This window comes from Mesoplodon densirostris, chromosome 16 (genome assembly GCF_025265405.1).
Source record: "Mesoplodon densirostris isolate mMesDen1 chromosome 16, mMesDen1 primary haplotype, whole genome shotgun sequence".
Taxonomy (NCBI): Eukaryota; Metazoa; Chordata; class Mammalia; order Artiodactyla; family Ziphiidae; genus Mesoplodon; species Mesoplodon densirostris.
This window is the reverse complement of record NC_082676.1, coordinates 14,035,857-14,060,492: the sequence shown is the minus strand read 5'-3', so window position 1 is coordinate 14,060,492 and position 24,636 is coordinate 14,035,857. Positions and strand designations below refer to the sequence as shown.

The window sequence follows — 24,636 nt, the reverse complement described above, 5'->3', positions numbered from 1 at the left end:
AGGGAAATCGAAGGAAAAGCACTGGAAGCGACAGTTTCCAGGAGAAAAATCATCAGCAAGATCCAATGCCTCTGTGAGATCAAGACACGGGAGTACTGACACCATCCACCGGAGTCTACAGGAAGCCCAGTGGTAACTGTTAACGTGGAGGGTCTGGGTGGAGCTGGCAGGACAAAGCAGGAGGTGAGGAAACCAAGACGTGAGTACAGACACTCCTCTTAAGAAGTTTGGCTTTGAAGGGGCCAGAAATAGGAGAACTGCTAATAGGAAAGATGCAAGCTCAAGAGAGGAAATGTGGAAGAGACCTGAGTATGTTCAGAAGTCTGTACAGGGGACTTCCCGGGCGGTCCAGTGGTTAAGACTCTGTGCTTCCACTGCAGGGGGCCATGGGTTCGATCCCTAGTCAGGGAGCTAAGATCCCACATGCTGCACAGCACGGCCAAAAAAATATTAAAAAATAAAATAAAATAAACAAATAAAAATAAAAACAAATGTCTGTACATTCCTCCAAAGGTAAAACACAGAGCTAACCCATGACTCCAAACCACACTCCTAGGTCTACACCCAAGAGAAATGAAAACATACATCCACACAAAAACTCATTCACGAACATTCACAGCACTGTTCTCCATAATAGCCAAGAAGAGGAAACAACTCAAATGTCCATCAACAGATGAATGGATAAAACAAAACATGACAATGGAATAACCCGATGGAACATTATTCAGCCATAAAAGGGAATCAAGTGATGTGTGCTACAACGTGGACGAGCCTTAAAAACATTATTCTACGTGAAAGAAGCCAGACACAGAAGGTCACATATTGAATGATCCCATTTACGTGAAATGTTCAAGACAAGCAAATCCAGAGAGGGAGAGAGTAGATTAGTGGTTGTCAGGGTAAAGGGGCAATGAATGAGGAGTGATTGTTAAATGTTCTAAAATTGACCGTGGTGATCACCACTGCACGATTCTGTGAATGGATTAAAAACGATGTTACTGGGAATTCCACAGCAATCCAGTGGTTCGGACTCCACGCTCCCACACAAGGGCGCAGGTTCTATCCCTAAGATCCTGCAGGCCGCGCGGCATGGCCAAAAAAATAAACGAATAAAATTTTAAAAATAAAAATAAAAACCATGTTACTGTTGGGACTTCCCTGGTGGCATAGTGGTTAAGACTCTGCACTCCCAATGCAGGAGGCACAGGTTCGATCCCTGGCCAGGGAACTAGCTCCCACATGTCACAACTAAGACTTCCCATGCCACAACTAAGGAGCCCACGTGCGGCAACTAAGACCCGGCGGAACCAAATAAATAAATAAACAAATAATATTTTTTAAAAACATATAAAGATGATCAACATTAAAAAAAAAAACATGTTACTGTTCACTTTGAAATGCTGGATCTCTGGGCTCCAGGAAAACTGGAAACAGGTGGAGGGAAAGTGGAGGGGGAGGGACGGGAGCATGGGGAGGGCCTGGAATATGTAATACTGCACACACCCCCACTGTGAGATGTGGCCTTGCCAAACTCTCTCCCCTCAAGCCAACAGTAAAGGGGCCCCCATCAGCGGAGAAAACTGAAATAACTACTCTTTGAAACTTTCAGGCAAAAAAAAGTGCCAGGATCTCTAAAAGGCCTCAGACCTAGAAAGTTAACTCTAGAGGCATTTGGAGGAGGAAAAAGAAGAGGCGGTTCTTTTGAAACTATGGTTGAAAACGGTCCACTGTAGATCACAGTCTCCTGGAGTAACAGTAGTCACATAAACATGTAACGTGGGTCACGCTTCAAAACGGGGGCAAACACAAGGTTTTCCACAAGTAAACCACAAAGATAAATTGCACGGATGTGCCGACAGGATTCCGTGAACAGACGCACGGATGCTAGGCTGGCGAAGAGAAAGTAGAAGGTTTCTCATTTGGGAAGCCGTATCCAACATCCTCAGAGTTCCGCGATATTTTAGACCTTGTTGGGAGAGGAACAATCTGGTAGTTATCTAACTCGAAAATCAATTCCTTCCATTGCACAGTACATGGGTGGCACTTCTTGGGCTGGAGGAGATGTAGAAGAGCCAAAACAGAGTTAAAAATACTGATGCTCATTTTTGAAAAGAAAAATTCTCAGCACTTCCGTATCTCACTGTGATTTAAGAGTGTTTACGGTTTTATTTTCTTAAACAGTTTCCTTGGGGGAAAAAAAATGATAGAAGGCCTCTATCTCATAGCCGTCTTCATAAACAATCCCTTTGTGAAACAGTCTTAATTTACATACAACAGTGAGAACGAGTATCCTGTACTAATTGAGGTCTGGGGCTGGTTAGCAAATTGCTGTAATTGTACATCCTCCAGCATCCTGTCTCGGAAAACATATCCATACCCAGGCAAATCTCAGCAAGAACGATACTGTTCAAGATTTTAATATCCTGGGCTTCCGCTGCATCTGTGCATGGTTTCCAAGTGGCTCGTTCCCTTGTGCGGGTGACATTACACAGACATTTTTAAAAATGGTTTCAGCTCTGGCAGCCTGGCATCCATACACCACAATCATTACTGCAAAATGCACACACAGCAGGATCAAGATGCAAGCAGCCCAAACAGGGGAGCCTTTGTATGGAGATGTGAGCTAGCTCCCAGCGTCCATCATTTTTCAGACTTTAAGTCCCTGGCCTTGGAGGAGCTTGTTCTGACCTCCTGCATCGTGTGGCCAAAATCCTGCAATGAACAGTGCTGTGTCCAGTCTCATACAGAGAAAGCAAACCCACAACCCTCCACCACTTGTGGCCCAGAGATGTGTTTTGTTGGGTTCATGCATGGTCTTTCAGAAACTGGGCTATACGGATCACGTTTCTAAACCAGGCTTTTTTTTTTTTTTTTTTTTTTTGCGGTATGCGGGCCTCTCACTGCTGTGGCCTCCCCCGTTGCGGAGCACAGGCTCCGGACGCGCAGGCTCCGGACGCGCAGGCCCAGCGGCCATGGCTCACGGGCCCAGCCACTCCGCGGCACATGGGATCCTCCCAGACCGGGGCACGAACCCGCATCCCCTGCATCGGCAGGCGGACTCTCAACCACCTGCGCCACCAGGGAGGCCCTAAACCAGGCATTTTTACAGGGGCAAAAAAAATAAACTCCCAGGTGGTGACACCCAGTGAGCCATATTCCTGCTCCAGCTCGTCAGCAATCAAATGGAGATACCCTCCCCCTTTAGGACAGATACTCTCCATCTCACCAAAGGCCCCAGCACCCCTGGATGCCAGCTACACTCACTGGTCCACCTGCAGGCCCCTGCAGACATCTCACCTGGGATCCTTCCGGTAGAGCTCATGACCAAGTACAAACGTTTAAAATCAAAGATAAAACCTGACCCCAATTCTCCAATCTGCCACTTCATTAATCTCTCTCTGCCTCAGTTTCCGGAACTATAAAATGGGAATAAAAACACCTGTAACACAGCATTATTATGAGAATCGAATGAAGTAATTTGCATATAATACCTGGCACCTAGTAAGTACTCAGAAAACATCAGCGAGGCAAACACACTTGGCATCTAGACAGTATTTCCAAGTTTTGCTTGAGCATCTTTCAGCAGATCATTACCCCCAGACACAAATGTCAACCTGACATCTTGAAAGCATGAGAGCTTTGTCTCCCGAGGACTAAAATGCTCCGGTAAATGTCAAGGCTGGCGTTATGGCAATGCCTGGCTTGGGAATTATTCAGTTAATAAGTGAGTATGTGTCAGGGGTAAGAGGGTGTACAAATTGAAATTTAGTTAGAGAACCTGAAAGGTCGTACAAACTAGGTGTAGGAACAGAATGAAAGAACTCTGAGCCAATTATTGTCAGAGTTTCTAAGTTTCTCAAGTATAGTACAGTTCGGGGCCTCCTCACCCACAAGTAGGGAATGATGTTGCCAGTTTCCCAAGATGCCTGGTGGTCACCTCATCCTCTTTTGAGGATTACCTCTTTCCCAGTGGGGGCAACGTTGGGGGGTCCAGATGTCTAGATACCGGCCCTTCCCCAGCCAAAGGGCAGAAACATGACACTAGGTAAGGGACTCTCCCTAGGGACTTTGCCCTATTGACCCTGAGGAGGCTGTATACTAGCTCCGCCCCCCAGAGCAGCCCTGGGCCTCCACCCATTCCCTCAACCCCATGAGCCAACTGACCACCTTCCAGTCCATCCTCTTCCTGCTCCAATTAACCAGAGCCGGATTCCGTTGCTCACAACCAAAGAACCCTGATCAGACGGTCCCAGGGGGGAGCTGAAGCACTGAATGTCCCAAAGCATAAGAAAAGCAGGCTAGAGAAACAAGTTTGTGTTCGCAGAGCCCACACCATCACAACATGGATTTTGAATAATTAGGACTGAAAGAGAAATAAGCCTTCACCCCAGCTTTTGCTAACTGGTCACATTTGGACCAGGCTGACCTCAGCTCTCAGAACCCCAGCCACCCTGTATCATAACTCCAGGCCTTTCTTTACGTATGCGATTTCCTCACCTAACCGGAGAGGTTCTATCAGAAAGGTTCGCAGGACACAGAAGCAGCCAGTCACCTGGCCATACAGCGACCCTGGAGGATAGGAACTCACCTCCACACAAAGAAAGCCATCCAACACAATCCCTGGGGAGAGAGGAAGGTCTCCCCCGAAACCAGGTGACGCCATCCCCCTCACGATTCCCCACCAGAACAGGGGCTCCAAAGGCCCTGAGAAAATCAGTCCAAAAGGCTGCAGACCGGATTTCTTCAAACGTCTCAGAGGATAGGATGCCGGTCCTGAAGCTGCCTGCTGGGGTGCCCTACACAATTTTTTTTACTGATTTGCAGTATTTTATTAGTTTTAGGTGTATAGCATGGCGATTCAGTATTTTTTGTAGATTATACTCCAGTTATTACAAAATAATGACTGCAATTCCCTGTGCTGTACAATATATCCCTATTGCTTATCTATTGTATTTTACACATAGGAGTTTGTATCTCTTAATCCCATACCCCTACCTTGCGCCCCTCCCTGCTTCCACCTCCCTACTGAAAATCACTCGTTTGTTTTCTATATCTGTGAGCCTATTTCTCTTGCTATATACATTCAGTTGTTTTATTTTTTTAGATTCCACATGTAAGTGGTATCATGCAGTAATTGTCTTTGACTTATCTCACCAAGCCTAATATTCTCTAGATTTATCCATGTTGCTACAAATGGCAGAATTTCATTCTTTTTTTATAGCTGAGTAATATTCCACTGTGTGTGTGTGTGCGCGCGCACGCGCATATATACACATATATCTTCTTTAACCCTTCATCTGTTGATGGACACGGGTTGCTTCCATATCTTAGGTATTGTAAATAGTGCTGCTACAAACATCAGGGTGCACGTGTCTTTTCAAATTACTTTTCTTTTTTTCATATATATACAACCAGGAGTGGAACTGCTATAACAGGGTAGTTCTATTTTTAGTTTTTTGAGGAACCTCCATACTGTTTTCCATAGTGGCCGCACCAATTTACCTTCCCACCAACAGTGCACAGGGGTTCCCTTTTCTCCACATCCTCACCAACACTCATTATTTGTAGACTTTTTGATGACAGCCATTCATTCGGACAGGTGTGAGGTGATATCTCATTGTTGTTCTGATTTGCATTTCTCTGATGATTAGCGATGTTGAGCATATTTTCAGGTGCCTGTTGGCCATCTGTATGTCTTTTTTGGAAAAATGTCTATTCAGGTCTTCGGCCCGTTTTTTGATTAGGTTGTTTGTTTTTTTGATATTCAGTTATATAAACTTTATATATTTTGGATTATGCAATTCTTTTTTTTTTTTTGCGGTATGCGGGCCCCTCATTGCTGTGGTCTCTCCCATTGCGGAGCACAGGCTCCGGACGCGCAGGCTCAGCGGCCATGGCTCACGGGCCCAGCCACTCCGTGGCATGTGGGATCTTCCCGGACCGGGGCACGAACCCATGTCCCCTGCCTCGGCAGGTGGACCCCCAACCACTGCACCACCAGGGAAGCCCAAGCCAGGTTTTCTTAAATCTCCATGCCATCCTGCGTCTCAAATGGGAGGGAGAGGTTGACCATGGTGGTGTAGGGCCTGGAGAGAGAAGGAGCCTAACACTGTAGCACAAGAGACCATCAGCAAACAAAATAAATAGAAGTACAAGGTCATGGACAAGGGGCTACAAAGAGCCTTTCAGAATGCCACGAATGTTCAACTAACTTGATCTGGGCCGTGGTCCCATAAGTGTATACACGTGTTAAAGTTCACCAAGCTGAATGCTGAATGTAAGATTTTAAGTATACCACAAAACGGTAAAGAATGGCAGGTGGCAAGAGCCGCTTTCTCACTGTGGGAGTGGGAAATTACAGATAAGTAAGGGGAGAAGGCTGGAATGATCTATGTGGTAATGGATCAGAACTGGAGACAAGTGTATAAACTCAATTTAACAGAGATACAGATAGAAATGTTTATAGATGTGTATATATGTGGGTTCCTATACACATATATATGTTTCTTTGCTCTGTCAGCTGACAGAATCTAGAAGCAAAGACACCTCAGCAGCAGTGAGCACATCCAGCACCCAGATCTTGGTTTCTAAGGCCATTCTCCGATAACAACCAGGGGCCTTGGGGAAAATATACAAGATGAGCCTAGAGCATCCTGCAGTGCCAGAAATTAAGAAAGTGTTCAATCAATCAACCAACAATGACGTCAGAGGGACACAGGACACAGGAGCCGACTGAAAAGTGCTCCCAGTGGCCAAAGCTAGAACAATTTGAGCAACAAAATAAGTAATACAAAACCCAAAGTATAAAACAGTTGAGTCCTTGCTGATATAAATAAATGGCTGAACAAATAAATGGGAGAAACAAGACAAGTCTCCCATACAGAACAACATGAAATAATTTATGTAGATACTCTGGCCTTCGGAAGCTGGAGCATGGCTCTCCACACTTCCTAAGTGTGGGCCGGGCACCGTGACTTCCTTCCAAAAAGGAAGGGGAGAAACCCGACAAACACTCCCTTGGCCAAGTGATCAAGGTCAACACCACCAGTGATAAATCATGTTCATAATATATACCCTTGGGCCTCCCTGGTGGCGCAGTGGTTGGGAGTCCGCCTGCCGATGCAGGGGATGCGGGTTCGTGCCCCGGTCTGGGAGGATCCCATGTGCCGCGGAGCGGCTGGGCCCGTGGGCCATGGCCACTGAGCCTGCGCGTCCGGAGCCTGTGCTCCGCAACGGGAGGGGCCACAACAGTGAGAGGCCCGCATACCGGAAAAAAAAAAAAATAAATAAATAATAATAATAATAATATATACCCTTGATATGATGTGATGGAAACGGTCCTTTAAGGTCTTCCTCTCAAAAACCCATAATTCCGGCCTACTCCAATCCAACCATGAGAAAAACATCAGATAAACCCCAAATGAGGATCATCCTACAAAATACCTGACCGGTTTTCCTCCAAACTAGGAAGGCCATCAAAAACAAGGAAAGTCTAACAAACTGTCACAGCCAAGAGGATTCTAAGGAGACACGAGAGCTAAATGTCATGTGGGATCCTGGATGGGGTGCTGGAAGAGAAAAGGGATCTTAGTGGAAAAACTAAGGAAATCTGAACAAAGCATCAACTTTAGTTGGTAGTAACATACCGATTCATTAATTGTGACAAATGGACCAGACCAATGTATGGTGTTAATAACAGAGGAAAAACTGTAACTCCGTGTGTGTGTGTAACTATGTGTGTGTGCGTCGGCGGGGGGGGGTGGTATGGGAACACTCTGCACTAGCTTCACAACTTACCTGGAAATCTAAATCTAAAACTGCTCTAAAATTAGAAGTTTATTTTTAAAAACATAACAGAAAATGATGGAATGGCTCCTGTGGACAGGGTGGCCACTGAAGGCCTCCCTCAGGAGCTGACGTCTGAGAAAAAGCTGAGATGAGAAGTAGGCAGCAGGACCCAGGGGCAGCGTTCCCGGCAAAGGGCCCCCAGGAGAGGACAGAGGGGAGGGAGGCTGGGGAGCTCAAGTGGGGTCAGGTGCACAGAGCATCTGTCACAAGGTAAACAAAAGTAAAGGAAGCTGAAGGGGTCAGGCCAGGCATGTTGGTCACAGTCACTTCAGACTGGAGCCTGAGGGCACTGGAAGGTCAGTGGATGGACTCAGCAAGACGACATGCACCTGATGGAGTGTTTTTCCAAGATCGCCCTGGCTGCTGGCGGGAGAGGATGCTGTGGGGCAGATAAGGGATTATGGTGGCCCCAGAGTGGTCACACCTCGGACGGCCCAGACACAGAAGGTGAAGGGCTAGGAGCACCCGGGGGTCTGAAAGAAGACAAGAAGCGGGGTCTCCACGCTCAAGGGGAAGAGAAGAGGGGTCTCCACACGCAGAGGGAAGGGCCTGAGCTGAACAGGCCTCCTGCTCTGGCTGACGGTCCCCGATTCTAAGCCTTTTGGAGACGTCTCCACAACGGGGCTCCAGGGCCTTCCAGGCACCGAGTGCTCAGGAAGGAAGCACCTCCCTGGAGTCCGAGCCTCGGTTCAGTTCGATCCCATCCTACACTTTCTACCTGGGAGACATTACCACTCGGAGCCTCGGTTTCCTCAACGGCAAAATGGGACCACCACCTCCCATCTCCTGCCAGGTAAGAAAAGGCTCCTGGACCCTACAAGCACAGCCTTCATAAATGCCACCAGCAAGTATTACTTTTACGAGAGTAAGCCCAAGGTGGAAGGAATCTTAGAATCTCATCTGACAGCCCGTTTTACAGATAAGAAAACAGGGGCAGAGCCAGAACGTGTCCAAGTGAGCGAGCAGAGCAAGGACGGCGAGCCCGGCTCCCAGCACCCGTTCTCTGGGCTTCTCCACACTCAATTCTGAGCCCAAAGCGGGGGGACTGAGACAGGCTTCCCCATCAGCAACTGTCTCCAAACACGTCTTGTTCAGACTCCCCTGGGGCTCTCCTCACCATCAGAGGTGCTGCGGGCCCAGCCTGGCCTGGGCTGAGGCGGGGGTGGGGCTCTGGTGAAGGGGAGCAGCCCTCTGACGGGCCCCCCCCCCCACGCACCGACCACCCACCCGAACAGCCTGGCCTGTCCACCTGAGGGGCCTCCCCTCCTCTCTGAACCAGGCCCAGGCCCTCATCAGGCAAATCAATTTGGCAGCAACAACGGCCAGCCCCTGCTTCCCAGGTCACCACCATGCCACCACTATCTGACCCTCGTCTTTGCCCACAGCGACACGCTGTCTTGTCAAAATCCTCAAAAAGCTCTGTTGTCTCAGACGACTTCACGGAGCCACTCTTTGTGAAGCTCTTGGGCTGGAGGAGAGTCTTTCTGGCCGAGTCTATACTCACCCTCTGTCTAGTCCAACCCGCCTCCGCCCCCCCCCCCCGACTCCAGCACAGGTACTCAGCGACTTGTTGAAAGAGTAACACCACCGTGGTACAACAACTAAGTCTGGAGATGAGCATTTTCATCAACCAAAGAGGTGAGAAATGTTCCCGCGGCTCATTTCTAAAAGCACCCTGAAGGCAAATGTGAATAACTGCTTCCTTGCGGGAAACCTCGTGAGATCTCACACAGACCAATCAGAAAGTACCAATGCCTCAATTAGAAGATCCTTGAGGAGCTCTAACACAGGATTCTGAAGAGAAGCACATACCATGTTTACTCTGATTTGCACAATTCTGTCCTACATGCAAACACTGGCCCCAGCATTCCAGGAAGTCCTAACGTTTCCCTTTAATCTCTAACCAAGACCAACGTTTACCAAGGAAGTGGGTCACCTTCGTTCCACCTCTGCGATTCCAAAGAGGCCTGTTACTGAAATCAGAAACCTAACAGCGGCTGGAGACTCCAGTTGCTTCTAGAACATGCTTTATTTAAATTGATTCCCGAAAGTCACCCTGCAGAGAGCTAGCCAGCCGCCCTCCGTCATGACACTCACACGTAAAATTTACTGTCCGGACAATTTCCGACAGGTCAGAACACCTACACAGACACGCCAAGGGAAAGCAAATCAAAAGGAGATTTCTGTATAAATGAGGTTCATCCATCAAAGGTGCCAACCTCTCAAAATCGGAGGAGTGTTAGAGCCTCCACTGGTAAGCCACACTTCACTGCACTGAAACAACAAGAAAAAGAAATTCCAATTTCCTCCTCTGCTCTGGATAGATAATACGAGATTTTTACTTACCTTTGGAGCGAGTAGAGATATCCATGCCCTCCACCACCTCCTGTTCTGTTTTTATTTCCTCTTCAGCCAAGCTGAAATAGAGCAAATTATGTTCACGTTTAGGTAGACTGAGAACTTGCCCCATGGGGGCGGTTATTTAGAAGTTCTAACAGCAAACCCACATTTTTCAGACAATCTTCCAAGGGCAGGGGGAAAGGAACCCACACCCTGATTTCAAACAAAGTGTTAAGAATCCTATAGGAGTGTTTTTAAACACTAGCTTGTTCTTTAAGTCAAATTACTATTCCAGTTGTCATGCTATTGGAAGATGCAAAAGGCTTTTTTAAGACACACAGTTACAGTCTACCCCCATGGACCAATGAAAACCCAGCCTTCAAGTAAGTAAGTTTCTCATTGTTAACACTGGGTTCAGGTTGGAGGTGGTTTTGGGGGCACCTGGAGTTGAGATCTCTGAATTCTGCAAGGCAAAGAGTATTTCCCCAGACCTCCTGGCTAAATCTTACTATTTCCCGACGAGGCAGGAACATGAAAAAATATATAGGTTAAGCTACAAAGTAGAAAAATATGCTCAGGCAAGAAGCAAAAGGCCTGGTCTCAAAACATTCAAACCACCAGCACTTCGCCCAGGAATTAGGATTGGCGTCTCCACACTCCCAACCCCTGGGATATTTCCTCTCTGTAGCAGGAATGGCTTAGAGAAAGCATTCAGCACCCTTTTGAGCTGTGACTAATTACCCCCACCACAAAAGTGGAATGAGGAAGGATTATTTAAGACAGGATGAGAGTTGGGGGTTGGGATAAGAAGCAGGGAAAACAGGCCCCTCTGCTGGGCCATCCACCAGAATCTTCTCTCGCTCTCTCGGCTGGAACTCCCCGCTGAACAGGGTGCAGGCAGGCCATTCCCTATCTTCCCCAGGGACATACACACACCTCTCAGGCCAAGCCAGGAAAAGTTCTGCTTTTCTAAGTGCCAACGAACAGTTTGAGGTGCTGGAACTTTCCAGGCATTCGTCTGACGACGAAGTGATAAGAACCTGAGCAATTATTCTAGATGCAATTCCATCGGACTGTGGTTCAACAAGAAGAAATGGGCGCATCTCCAACTGAAATGGCTGAAATCTTCCACCTGGAAGACTCAAAAACCAGGACGGGGGGACGCTGGGTAAGGCAGGAAGGATTAGAATGTCCCTTCTGTGTTTCGTGGTCTGGGACTGTGACGAGACAAAAGATAAGTCCCCAAAGTCCTGGAACCTCAGGGTCAGATGGAGCTGCATTTAGGAGAGTTCCGTGTTTGATGGGACTACATAGAAAGGACGAAATGAGAGCTGAGAATTAAGTAAGGACTTAAAGGGCTCCAACTTGACTGGTCCCAGCAGAGAGAAGAAACAGAAAGGCAGTGTGCTTTTAAATCAGAATGTTAACACATTTAGGTCTCTGATATTGAACCCCGTTGACAATTTCATCCACACTGCCTTTGTAGAGAAAGCCTGGGACACAAATCACCAAAGAAACAACAGACATCTTGTCACAAATGGTTTTCATCAGAAGACATTGCTTCTGAAATTAAACATGTCACTAACGTGCACTAATACAACCGTGATTTTGAGGCAGGTGATTTTAGCACGGATACTTTTTACTCCAACTTAAGAGGCAAACAATCTCAACTCAGAAACACACCCTGCCTGCAACTTGCCCAGAATGTCCAAATGGATACTGCTGATGGTTTTTTGCTTCGAGTGACTGGAAATAAATTTTAACAGAAAGCCCCATACGGCCCCTTCAAAGAGGGGGAGATGGTCAGCTTCAAAAGAATAGACAGCAACCCTGATCTTTCCAGCAACTAGAATTTTGCTCCCCTCTCTAGCATGAAGTATGTGAAATCCTAAACTTCTTGAAACCGATCCCATATTTTGAGTGATGGAGAAAACGCTAATCTGGGATCCAACCAAAATGTTTGGTAGTGAAAAGAAACAATTATGCATTACAGACTCCCCCAAACCCACTTGAAGGATTTCTGCAGCGCTGAAAACATTCAAAGGTGTATAGATCATGGAGTTGGGCTGCATTCAAGAGAACAATTATTTGGCTTGTAACAGCCTAGAGGAGGCTGAATACTTCAGGCAGGAAAGCTGCTGAGAGGCTAAGAAAATGCAAACTAGGGATGGGGTGGCTATATGCTGCTGAGTTTAAGATAATTCTGGAGCAGAAAAGAGGGAAAAGAAAGTTAAGCTGTTTTATCTTTCCAAGTATTACAAAGTGGGCACCATAATCACCTAACTTTAGCAATAGCACCACCAGGATTTAGCCAAGAATTTGAAGGACAACAATTTCAGAAAACCACCTTTTTCAGATCAGCAAGCCACCCTTTCAAAGGGAACCCATGCATGCACATGCATGCATGCACACACACACACACACACAACTTGTATTTGACTAAAGGAAATTGCAATGTCTATGCATCTAAAGGAAAAAAAATTTTTTAAACTTCATTTACAAAAGCAAAGACCAGAATGCAAAATTAGTCATTTTGAATAGCCACATCTAAAGGGACTTCCTTTTTTCTACACCACTGATCTCTTTTTTTTTTTTTCTTTTTTGGTTTAGTGTTAAGTACTAGTATGTTATTAGGGGAAGAAAAAAAAAACTATGAATATTACATCAAAAGTGATGGTGAGAAAAGATTTGTACCTGTCTGAATGCCCCACAGATCTTGGTCAATTTAGGTTAAGAACTGTTCAGTCATATGGAGGGGGAAAAAAAACAGTCAAATAATAATTGTTAAAAAGAAAAAGCAGCTGCGTCTGAAGAAAAGACTTTGAACTCTCCTCATTAACACATTAAAGTCTATTAGAAAATACACAGCATTTTTCCTTCCATATCTGCTAGCTTCCAGCAACCCCAATTATTTAAATCCAAAACAATGGAACAAGCAGCCCTTGTTTCAAACAGACATTACTTTTTTTTTTTTTTAAGGTCAGCTGGGGAGGCTGGGGCCCGCTAAAGGAAAGGGTAAAATTAGCTGAAAATCTCACCCCAACAGGACAATACACCATCAACTAGTTATATACATTGTTATGTTCCCACCACCATCACCTCTTGCACTCACGGGTTCCCCTAAGTCACTTGCCCCTGGATTTCACAAACTGATACATTTCAGGCAATTAAAGAAGAAATTAACAGGCGCCTGCACATACAACCAAGACCATCCCATCCCGTCCCAGAAAGAATAAAAGGTTTCTCCCCCAATGCCTGAGCAAGAAAACCTCTGCTTACTTCTTCACCTGCATGCACTGGAAAAGAGCAATTAAAAGTTGCAGATGAACTGCACCTCCAGGATGTTTTAAGCCTTCTGATTTTTAATTCTGAAGACTCAAGGCTGGTCCGTAATTCCCAGGAATCCCATCCCCTCAACACTTCCAGGAGAGAGAGAAAAGAGAAAACATCTAGTTTGGACAGAAAACTGCCTGGAAACACAATGCCCAGATATTTCTTTTCCCCAAGTGCCCCTACTTGACTGTTAACCAAGAATATCTAACCCCTCTAGAATATATAACCAGCATGCACAAGAGTCTGGGTCTACAGCTGAGGATCATCACACAGCAATTCACGAATCATGCAACCATTCGAAAGGACTTTTCCTTCAGCTTTTTACTTTCATTCAAAACACCAAAGTGGTCCAGGCTGTAAGAAATATTTCATCCCCAAGACACAAACATCTTTCCTCTTCTAGATCACAAAATAGTGAACATTAAAATCAAAACACCATGCTGCCCTAAATCTGCAATTAATTTCTTTAAAAATTGGGGGGAGGGGAGGGAATGGTTAGCAGCTTTATATAAGCACTCACCTAAAACAGGCAGAGTCATCGGTAGCTAAGCTATTTATGCAGGATTCTTAAAATGGCGTCTGGCAACACTGCCTCATTCCTGTATTGAAGCTAAAATGGTAGCAGTTTGTTCAATAGCTGTAGCTCTTGCTTAAGCAGCCCTGCTAGTTTCAAAGCCACCTTCCTAAATATCAGAACTAGGAAAAGCTCAACCAAAGGACACCAACAACCCAACGTTTAGAAGCTTGGAAAAAAAAAAAATCTGCAGTGACAGGGGGAGTTTGTGAAGTCACAGGTTCCTAAGGAAAACCCTTCCCTTTCAGATCCTGAGCCTTCAACGTGAGGCTCTAAAATGAGGCCCCCTTGCCCTCGAATTAGGTGGGTGGAAGGTGAGGAATTAGGCAGCCCTGTGGCATAAAGTGCAGACAGACAGGTGTCTGTGCAAACAACCAAACTGTTAAAAGGGCGCAGGCTGGGGGTGGGGGGGGCGGGCGGAGGAAGCCCATTCCCCCTTTCTGGTAGATGAGAAACCAGCTCCGCATCCTTACCAAAGAGGAGCTAGGGAAAATGAAAAGTGCTTCCAGGGCAGCAGGCATCTGAAGGACTGCACCCCAGCCTGAGGCCAAAGTCAAATAAAAAGGCTGTTTAATAAGCCTGAAAACGGCCACCAAACACCCAGCCAGTCCTAAGACAGTTAACCTCAAGGAAAGATAATCCGAGTCTGCAGAGAAGAAACAACAGGAAAACATCGCCCTTAGCCAAGGCGCAGGATACTCACAAATTAGATTTTTGTCCACCCCCAACAGAGCCCTCAAAATTAACCATGGGTTTGGCAAAACCCGCTTTCACAGGCCAAGCTAAGAGCCCTCATAGTGGATAATGTAATTGACTGTCACAGGTCTGCGCATGGCCTCAGAACTCTCCTGGTGCTGCGGGTGGAGAGTTTCAAGGTGACTGTTTGTGAGCTTCAGGAGAGAAAGGAGGGCAGAGTGCCCAAGGCTGCACCAGGGCAAGGACGGGCGGCTGGCTCCCGGCCGGCCGGTAGGTAGGTAATCTTGATGACGAGGGGACAGGCTGGCAGCCCAGCTTGCTGCAGTGCTGAAATGGCTCCTGCCTGCTTGTTTATCAGTAAGCAGAGTGGGGTGGAGGGGGAAGGGCATCCATAGCCTTAGCAACCTGAAGCCAAGGGTGAATCCTTCCTTGTTTCTGCCTTTGAGAGCAGGAGCAGGGCTGCTACACAGATTCCCTTCCTCCTCCTCTGCTGTGGGGTGGCCAAGGCACTTTTGCACGTATCTTTCTTTTCAGGGTCAAACCAGAGGCAAAGCCAGACCCAGGGCTTCCCAGCTGAAAAATGTTTGTGGCCTCTGCCCAGGAGAGAGAAGGGGGGGCGGGGAAGGAGGCAAAAGAAACAAAGAGATCACACATGTGAAGTGGCTGGACTTTGGAAAAAAAGAAAAACCTACCTTTGCCTTCAGGGTTTTCTGGGCTGCTGTCGCCCCCTCCCCTTTTTCAAATGGTGACTCATTTCCACCCCCCTCCTATTTAAGACCTGAAGCCATTTCCCCACTGTTCTCCCGGGGCAAGAAAAGGGGGAATGTTTTGTTTAAAAGAAAAGGGGTAACAAGAAAGAAAGAAAAGAAAAGAAAAGAAAAAGCTATTGTTTTCATCCCTAATTTATAATCCAGGAGGCCCCATTGTTTCTTTCTTTCTGACTCAAATCTTTGAGCTGTTAATTATAAAAGTAACTGGACTCAGCTCCAGAAGGCAAACCACGTTCCTGAGCAGCAATTAGAAAAACTCTGTAGAAAGTTTACTGAGTGATTATATATAATTAATTCCTAGTTACAGCCGGAACACTGACCATTTTCTGGCGCTAATAAAAGCAGTTCCTCCTGCTGCCCTACAGGAATGTCACTTAATTTCCCAAAGCAGAAAGTGAATCCATCCTGGAGGGGCTTCAAGGGGGAAAAAAAAAAAAAAAAAAAAGGAGAGAAATCAAAAGCTCCAGTGTGTCTGTGTTTGTTCCTTGCAGCTGTGCATCCCCTTTGGGGGCTGAAGAGGCAGAAAGAAAAAGGAAAACAGCCCAATGTTCTGTTCCTCCCTCTGCAATTTACAAACGTGGCAGAGGGAGGACCATCTACCTTGATGTAAAAAAGAAAGGGGGGGAGGGGAGATGCCCTAGGCATGGAATGTAGGAGACGCTTCAGCTCCGCGGATGTGCTTTTCCTAAAAGGAACAAAGATGGTAGAAATTTCCAGAAGGCCCGCTCTCGGTCCAGCCACTGCAATTGTCAATCTGTAACCTTTCCTCCAAGTCTATTGGTTCAAAAGCTGGAGAGAGAAAGCCCATTGGGCTGCACCGTTAGCCTGCACTGCTGTCCCTAGCTAGTCCTGCTGCAATGCAGACATTTATTTTTTTCCCCCCTGAGTGAAACTGGAAAACAATGCTACCTTGAGAGCCATTAACTTTTACAGACTCATGTTTGGTGGTGCCCCCAGGACCAGAGGCAAGTGGCTGGCTTGCTCCAGGGCTGAGAACTTGCTGGGGCTGCACATCTGAAAACAGATCTTGGCTTTGCAAACCTGTGGGAGCCATTTTAATGCAAGCTTTTGGAGGACAAATGCCTTGCCCTTAGGTTTCCTTCCAGCCCAACAAATGCACCATTATGCAAACACTGACGGCACCAAAGCAGGAGTCTTGTGATTAGATATTGCTTCCAAGGAGGCCACAAGAACCTCAATATGTAATTTCCATTTACAGCCAGGAGATAAGAACAAAGAAAACAGCTAAAGCGTCTGAACTTTCTTGTGTGGGGTAGTGGCACGCAAGCAGTTCAGTTCTAAGTATGTTACATCATTAACGGCCTGTCCTTTTACTCTAAGGAGCTGGCCTGTCTTGCAAAGACTTCTCAGCTTAGAATTGGGTACATTCCTCATTATTAAATGAGCCTTTTTCCAATTGGTTCTCAAAGGTGGGTTGCTGGACGCCAGTTTAAAAGAAGAAAGATTATTGACTCCATCAAGTTGGCATAACACAGCAACTGAATATACTTCCAGCATTTACAGTCCTGCTGGATTGGTCTCCAGGCTGGAATTTATGCAGTGAACTTCTAGGGAAATGCTGAAGCAAATGCTAAACAAGAAGCTACTTTTTTCACTCTGAAGTTCTAGCTGCAGCCTTAAGAGATCAGGAGAAATGTAAAAAGTGAGAAATAAATGAGAAGTAAAGGTAAGTGTGCATATACAGATGTGTGGGTCAGGCTTGGAAAAAGGCCGGGTCTGTTGTGTATGAGTCCTGAATCAAGACCAAGTTTGGTGGTGGGTGGGATTTTTACAGACATGTAAGTATCTTAAAACATAAGGACTCACACCACCACCCCCAGCTCCTCCCCACCCCCATGTTTAAGGCTCTGTGACTCTTAAGACCAAGCAGTTTCCTTACATTTCACAAGCAGATCACCTACCCAGAGTTTTCTATCTAATATCCAAACAATCCCAATTCAAGGTCTCCAGTCAAGTCACAATGAACTGAACGTTTCTTCCCTGAGGGTAAACAGGAAGTATAACCTTCAATCCTAGCCCTAGGTTATCAGGAAAAACAGTGGATTCAGTCACCTAAAATCAAGACACTATGAAAAAGCCCTCCTTGGGTTCCTGCTCATAAAAAGCCCTCAACGGCTGGAGCCAAGACCCCCTGTTACAAACAGACCCCAAATGTTCGCCAAACTCTTTATACATGGTCACAGAAATGGATTGCTTTACTTACCCAACAAATGTTCAAGCAACCGTCTCATTTTTCCACAGTTAAGAAGAGAGAACAGGCTGGCAGATTTGGGACTTGATCAAAAAGGAAATTTTTTTAAACAGTTACACGGGATTATTAAAAACACACACACAACAACAACACAACCCAACCACTGAATATGGAATGCTGTCATGAGCCACAGACGTGATTTTATTTCCTCTGCACTCTATCACACAGGAGGACAGAGGATGATACAATGTAAAAAAAAAAAAAAAAAAAGGTAAAGGAAAATGAAAACAAGGAGAAAAGATACATGAGTCCACTGAAAACCATGCAAGAGGAGAAAACTAAGGGATTCAAAAAGACTCCTCAGATTTATTGCAGGATGTTGTCCAACATCTCTCCCCCACCCCCCCTCCTACACTCCCCCCCACCCCCCATCCCCATCCCTACTCCAAAAACTTCCTCCAAAGCCTAGAAAACACTTTCAGAAACATTTGCTGGCTGCAGGCTGGCTTTGCAGAAGAACACTCTGTATCAATAGAAGTCAGGAAAAAAGGCTGAACAATGTAGTTTCAAGTGAAGAAACCCTGTAGGAAGAGAAAAGACCATGGGGAGACACCACCACCCACCTAGGCCCCAGGAGCTAGGATCTGTCCTTAGCACTGCTCTGCTGAGGGCTTGGTTCTTTTGCAAACACACGTCCTCTCTGGTCAGAACTGAGTCCAGCCTTCCCAGCACCTCTTTGGAGAGGTAAACTTGCCTGCTTTGCTGTCTGCCATGAGCTCTCCTTGGAGGGGAGCCTGCTTGCTTACCTTCCATTTTCTTCCCCCAGCAGGCATGTGACACAAGAGAAGACAAGAGTGCAAGGGGGAGGGGGGGGAACTGCTCAGAGAAAGAGAGAGAGAGGGAGAGAAAAAGAGAAAGGAAGGAGGGGGGAGAAAAAAAAAAAAAGCTTCTTTTTTGGCAATACCAGGATCTAGCTTCACACTCTTCTAGAAACACCATGTCCTGGTGGAAGAAAAGATGTGCCAGGCCCTTGCCAGTTTGCAAAACCGAGCTCTGGCTAATGGCTACTTAGCCATGTGACCCAAGAAAGCAAAAAAAAAAAAAAAATCTCTCTAAACAGTTCCAAGTTAACCTAAGTGCTGTAGGGGTGACTGTGGCACAGCCAGCCACAGAGAAATCACACTGCTCGCCCACAATGCGGATGTCTCAGAGGGAGGGGGAGAAAAGATGGTTAAAAAGTCGAGCTTACCTCTGTGGATGCATTGTTAACACTGTGTAATGTCAATACTTATAAAACATGGAGGACAGGCTCCTAGTTCTCACAGAAAAAGGGTTTGGCACTTCGGCTTGATGATCTGGCCGCCTAATAAAAGCTCATCCCCGATTGGCTGCCCCGGCAAATCGGAGTGTAAGGCGGCCCCGGATTGGCTGAAACACTTCCTGAGCGATTATCTTTGTGAGGCTCTGGTGAGCAAGAGCCATCCTGTGCATAGAAAAAGACAGGCTAAGCTAGGCCTTTTGCAGCAAGAAAAACTTAGGAAAGGGGCCCGCAGTCGCCCTTCTCCCACACCCTGGCTAGATTTCGCGGCACGAGCAAACCAGGGCAGCCAGCCTGACCTGCTCCAGCAAAGCCCGAGGCCCAGAGGCCACAGGCAAGAGAGTTTTGGGGGTGAGCTGCAAGGGCTCACCCTCATCTGCCCCCACGGAAACGGCTCTGTCGCTGGGAGGAAGGCTGGCTGTTTTCTAGAACAATCCAGCAGAATGTTCTCCCCACCACCCGCGGGGGGCGGGGAAGTGAAGCCGAAGAGCGGGGAGGCCCAGGAAAACAGCCCAGGGGGCAAGAGAAAGAAGAAGCTGGAGCCAGGCCTCTGAGGCAAACCGGATGGGCCAAGCGAGCCCCCCAAGTCACTCCAGGGCAGCCCTGGCTTCCCAGAGGCCAGAGCACTGGGGCTGAGAGAGGAGGAGGGGAACCAAGTGGTCAAGTTTGCATCGTCATTATCAAAATGCCTCCTGGACAAAGCAGACCAGAGAGCCACTTGCCTGCCCCAGCCCAGAATCTAACCTGTCGTCACCCCACCACCCCCAGCCAGAACTCAGAGGAAAGCCAAAATGGGTTCCTGCCTCCCTGCCAGGATGCCAGGGGGCCCCCCTCCCCATCCTTACCCTAAGAAAAGCCAAAGGCGCTCCTAGCAGGCCACATGCCTAGCTCTACAAACTTCCCTTCCCCTCCCAGCCCCCTCCCCCAGCGCTGAGGCCTGCTAAACCTGTCAGTTAAACAAAAATCTGACTTCCGTATTAGTCTGCGATGGCTTCAGCTTCCTGCCTATTAACCCTCTCTCAGACTCTGGGCCTGGCTGGGAAAAACTAGGCCCTGAGAGCGCAGAAAAGGCCTGTGGAAAAATACCAGCGGCAGCTCTCCCGGCAGATGCAGAAAGAGAGAGAGAGAGAGGAGAGAGAGAGAGAGAGAGCCGCTGTCTCTCGCCTTGGCTTCCCAAGGAGGCGTGTACCTTCTGAATCCAGGGCACAGGCAGTGCCTCTCGGGCTGAGAAGCCATTTAAATCCAGAGGGAGAAAGAAAGATGTCAAACTCAGCCAGGGAACAAGAACCCCCATTATTAGTCAGGCCTACACCCACTGCTTAGACCTTCCTGCCACACAACCAGCCCTGTAAGGTTGTTCCTGGGAAACTGGGCCCTCGGTGGCAGAAAATCCCATGAGCTTTGTAAGGATTCTTGCTTAAATTTATTTCCACAGAGAACGGCTTCTTCGGGTCCCCAAAGGCAGGTGGAACAGCTATTTCACACACAGCTCTACCCCACCCCCATCTCTCTGGCACTGGTCCCCAGTAAAATATTAACTACTCTTGCAGAACTGCTTATAATTCCACCCATTTCAATAGTATTAGGAGGTCTTTGCCTGTTGCCTCCGTCAAGCTGCCTTGGTCGTGGGTCTGCAGCCTGAGAAAGAAAAAGCAAATCCGAAAGGATCTTAAAGCATCCGTGCTCACTTGCTGATGCTTTTTTTTTTTTTTTTTTTTTAAAGACAAGGTGCTTAATTAACAAGGTTTTTTTAAAAACAGCAAGCGGGAACAACAGAAGCTAAATAAAACACCATTCTTTAGAGGCTGGAGAAAGCTTCCAGAGGTGACACAGCCATATGCCAGGAGGTAAAACTGTGGCCCAATAAAGTCTCCCCTTCTCCTCCTAAAATTAGGACTCGTGGGCTTTCTCATCCCACACGGTTCGTTGCCACAAAGAAGCCACAAAGAAAACGGTGGAGCTGAGGCCCTGCTCACCCTGCCCACCCCCACGTGGACGACAGATGCCCACAGTGTGTACATAAATTCCTCCTGGCTGGGAACTTCTATCAAACAGGAGCAAGCCAGGAATCCAAGCACACTGTACCGCAGGGGCAGGGCCCAGGCTCTAGGAAAAGGGAGGGGATTCTGTAGCCGCTGTTGCTGAATTTTAGGCTGAGGAGGCCGGGACGCAGGGAGGGATACCTCCACCACCACTCGGTGGCCTGACAGAGGTCCAGCATTCAGGACAACAGGCCTGGGCCTCACCAGAAGGGAGGGGCCGCCTCTTCCTGGGGGTAGAACCGTGTACGGGGAAGCCAAACGGGGGACAGGAGGCCAGAGTTAATCAGACCGCGCTCTCCCTCCCGGCAGTGCGGGGCAGCGGCCCGGCACCACCATCCTATAAGGGATACTGTTTGTGTCTGTTGGTGCTGCTTTGGGGAGGACAAATAGGACGAGTTTGTGGCGGATCTCGTGTACAACTACCTGACCAAGCCCACGAGGAAATAAAATACGGCGCTGGTTGGCGTGTTGGATTTTAGCCCCGGATTAAAGCCGGTTGCATAAGCAACTGCAGCATCCTCCCCCTCCCCCTCTCCCTCCCCCTGATCACTTGATCACTTGAAATGTTTTCTGGGGCAAAGAGCAGGAAGCTGCCGGCTTATTCTGGCAGCTCTGCTCTGTTTGAGGAATGCTGATGGCATTCGGGTAGGTCTGAGGTTATCTAGAAAACAGCAATTCGGCTGGGGACAGAGACAAAGGTATGGTGGCAGATGGAATCCTGGGAGGGACACGGATTGAAAAAGGCTGCCCAAGGCAGGCCTACTAAGGGCCAATCCTGGGTTTGATGGAATGTGGCTGATAAGCAGGGAATAAAGAAAACCAAATGTTGCTGGCTTCAACCTAGAGATTGCCCCTCTCAAACCCCTGCTGCACAGAGTAGTCCCAGCAGCTTCTGCATGCCTGGCACTGGCTAAATCAGCACTTTACACAGACTGACTCCATGAGGTGGGGAGCATTGTTAGAGAGCTGGAACTGAGCCCAGAGAGGTGAAGTGAGCTGCCCAAGGTCACACAGCAAGCCAGTGCCAGAGGTCAGACTTCCAATTCAGCGATGACTCCACATCCCTAAACCCTGTACTTCTGCCTGCCTCTAAAGAAAGAAAGAAATGAGAAGCCGAACCAAGCAGAGCAGAAACAAGGCTAAAATCTACTATCGGCAACTGCATGATCTGTGTTTTCTTTTAGGAGTTGGACTCCTTCAGGAATGTTTTAAGTACTGAATGATGAACCTGGGAGATCTTTAGATCAGAATCATTCAAAGGCCCAGAGAAAGCTCCTCTCTCCCTACAAACCTCCAGCAAGTGTCGAGGGGGACACTTTGCCATCTCTAAAATCAGGAATGTAAAAATTCCTTGAAATCAGTGTTTCTCAACCAGGGGTGGTTTTGCCCCCCAGGGGATAGATGGCAATGTTTGGAGACTTTTGGGTTGTCACAACTTGGGGGGAGAGGTGCTATTGGCACCTAATGGGTAGAGACCTGGGATGCTGCCAAACATCCTACCGCACACAGGACAGCCCCCAGCAAGGAATTATGTGATCTAAACGTCCACTGTGCCGAGGTGGGAAACCTTGGCTTAAGTGAAAGGAAAAAAATCCGACCATTAGTGCCTCTGGATAGCAAAGCCAGCACAGGCCTAAATAAGCAGGTTCCGTGGTGATATGAATAAGCCAGGAGCTAATAAAAATAGATTAATACGTGTCTCTCAATATTTCCAGGAGTCAGAGAGAATCTGGGGATAGAATCTGTCTGAAGGAAGCCAGACAGAGTGTCTCAGTGATAAAGCTGGCCTCCAAGGAGAGCAAAGGGCTGACCCCAGCCCCCCTTCCCCAGGCATCTTACTGGCCAAGGCCTGGCCCCACTGAAATGGCCCGCAGCCAGGCCAGCAGCAAGCGCGGCAGCCTCGGCAAGCTGCATCCCAAGATAGTCTGTTCTGCTGACTATGAAAATAAGCACACTTGGAGTTATCTGCCTTCAGTGAGCAACAGGCCTCTCTGTCCGTTACGTGAAACGGCCGGGACTGAGGCCGGGAAGTGTCTTAAATATCTTGTTTTGTTTTGTTTCCTTTTGGCCAGTTGGAACCGAGGCCAACTTCGGGCACGGTGACAGAAGGGCTCACCTTCAGAGCACGGAGCTGACCGAGTCATGTTACAGCCACAAAGAGGCAGTTAGGACTCGTCCCTGCCTTGGAGAAGAGGTGTCCTCCAGAAGATTTTTTTATTTTGTGTTGTTTTTTTTCTTCTTTCTAGGAGGGATTGGCAGGATTACGCTAATGGAGAAAGGAGGGAAGGGAGGGCAGGTGGAAAGAGGGGAGGAGATGGTACTTGACCATGAAGCAGATGGCGGCAGTGTGGGTGGGAAGAGATGTAAGGGACGCAAGAAAATACAAATCAAAAGGAAGAAGAGGGACTCCCCTGGCGGTCCAGTGGTTAAGACTCCGCGTTTCCACTGCAGGAGGCGCAGATTCCATCCGTAGCCTGGGAACTAAGATCCCGCGAGCTACGTGGCGCAGCCAAAAAAAAAAAAAAAAAGATTCGGGACCTCCCTTGACCTGCTCTTTTTACATCCTAGCAATTACCATTATGGACAGAAGCGCACATATTTATTTGCCCTGTTCGTTTCTGTCTCCCACTAGACCAGTGCCGGTGTCTGGAGACATTTTAGGTTGTCACATCTGGAGGAGGGGTTGGGGGTGCTACTGGCATAGAGAGGGTGAGAATCAGGGATGCTGCTAGATTCCCTACCGTGCACAGGACAGGCCCCCACAGCAGAGAGCTAGCTGGCCCCAAATGTCACCAGGGCCGAGGCTGAGAAACCCTGCATTAGCCTGAGACCTTCAGCAAGGCAAAACCTGGTCTGAATCCTTCACCATTGTGCCCTCAGTCTAACACTGTGACCGATATGTATTAGAGCTCAATTAAACATCATCTCCCACCTGGGTGGCTGCACCTTTCTCCTACCTGAGTCCCCTGCTTCTGCCCTTGCAAACGTGTGCGCACGTGCACGCACGCATACACACACACACATACACACACAGAGAGAGGCAGCCAGGAATCCTTGTAAAATAAGTCAGATCTGGGATTCCTGGGTGGCGCAGTGGTTAAGAATCCGCCTGCCAATGCGGGAGACACAGCTTCAAGCCCTGGTCCCAGAAGATCCCACGTACCGGGGAGCAACTAAGCCTGTGTGCTACAACTGAGCCTGTGCTCTAGAGCCCGAGAGCCACAACTACTAAAGCCCTCGAGCCTAGAGCCCGTGCTCCGCAACAAGAGAAGCCACTGCAATGAGAAGCCTGCGGAACCCAACGAAGACCCAATGCAGCCAAAAGTAAATAAAGAAATAATTTTTTTTAAGTTGTGGTTTTTAAAAAAAACAAACTCTCCAAGGAGGATAATGATAAATACTGATAGCTACCATGTTCCAAGTACTGTGTCAAGTACTGTTAGAAGCAACTTACATGAACTAACCCATTTACCTTCAGAACTCTGTAAGGTGGGCACCATTAG

The 24,636-nt window shown here is 47.6% G+C and overlaps 1 protein-coding gene across 8 annotated transcripts in view; it reads right to left on the bottom strand.

The window, feature by feature from the left end:
* Positions 1 to 19,962, bottom strand: part of ZMYND8 (zinc finger MYND-type containing 8) — a 134,075-nt gene extending 114,113 nt beyond the window's left edge. For 2 of the 8 annotated variants that reach the window (XM_060119809.1, XM_060119815.1), the window contains exons 1-3: positions 19,937 to 19,962; positions 19,023 to 19,256; positions 10,195 to 10,265 (exon numbers count right to left, since the gene is read on the bottom strand). In XM_060119809.1, the coding sequence (XP_059975792.1) occupies positions 10,195 to 10,265; positions 19,023 to 19,036 (85 nt within the window). In that variant the 5' untranslated portion in view covers positions 19,037 to 19,256; positions 19,937 to 19,962. Of the gene's footprint in view, positions 1 to 10,194; positions 10,266 to 10,697; positions 10,851 to 13,467; positions 13,497 to 17,785; positions 17,857 to 19,022; positions 19,257 to 19,936 lie in introns of those variants that run through there. The other 6 variants (XM_060119816.1, XM_060119817.1, XM_060119812.1 and 3 more) reach the window with 5 other exon arrangements.
* Between the last annotated feature and the right edge of the window lie 4,674 nt (positions 19,963 to 24,636).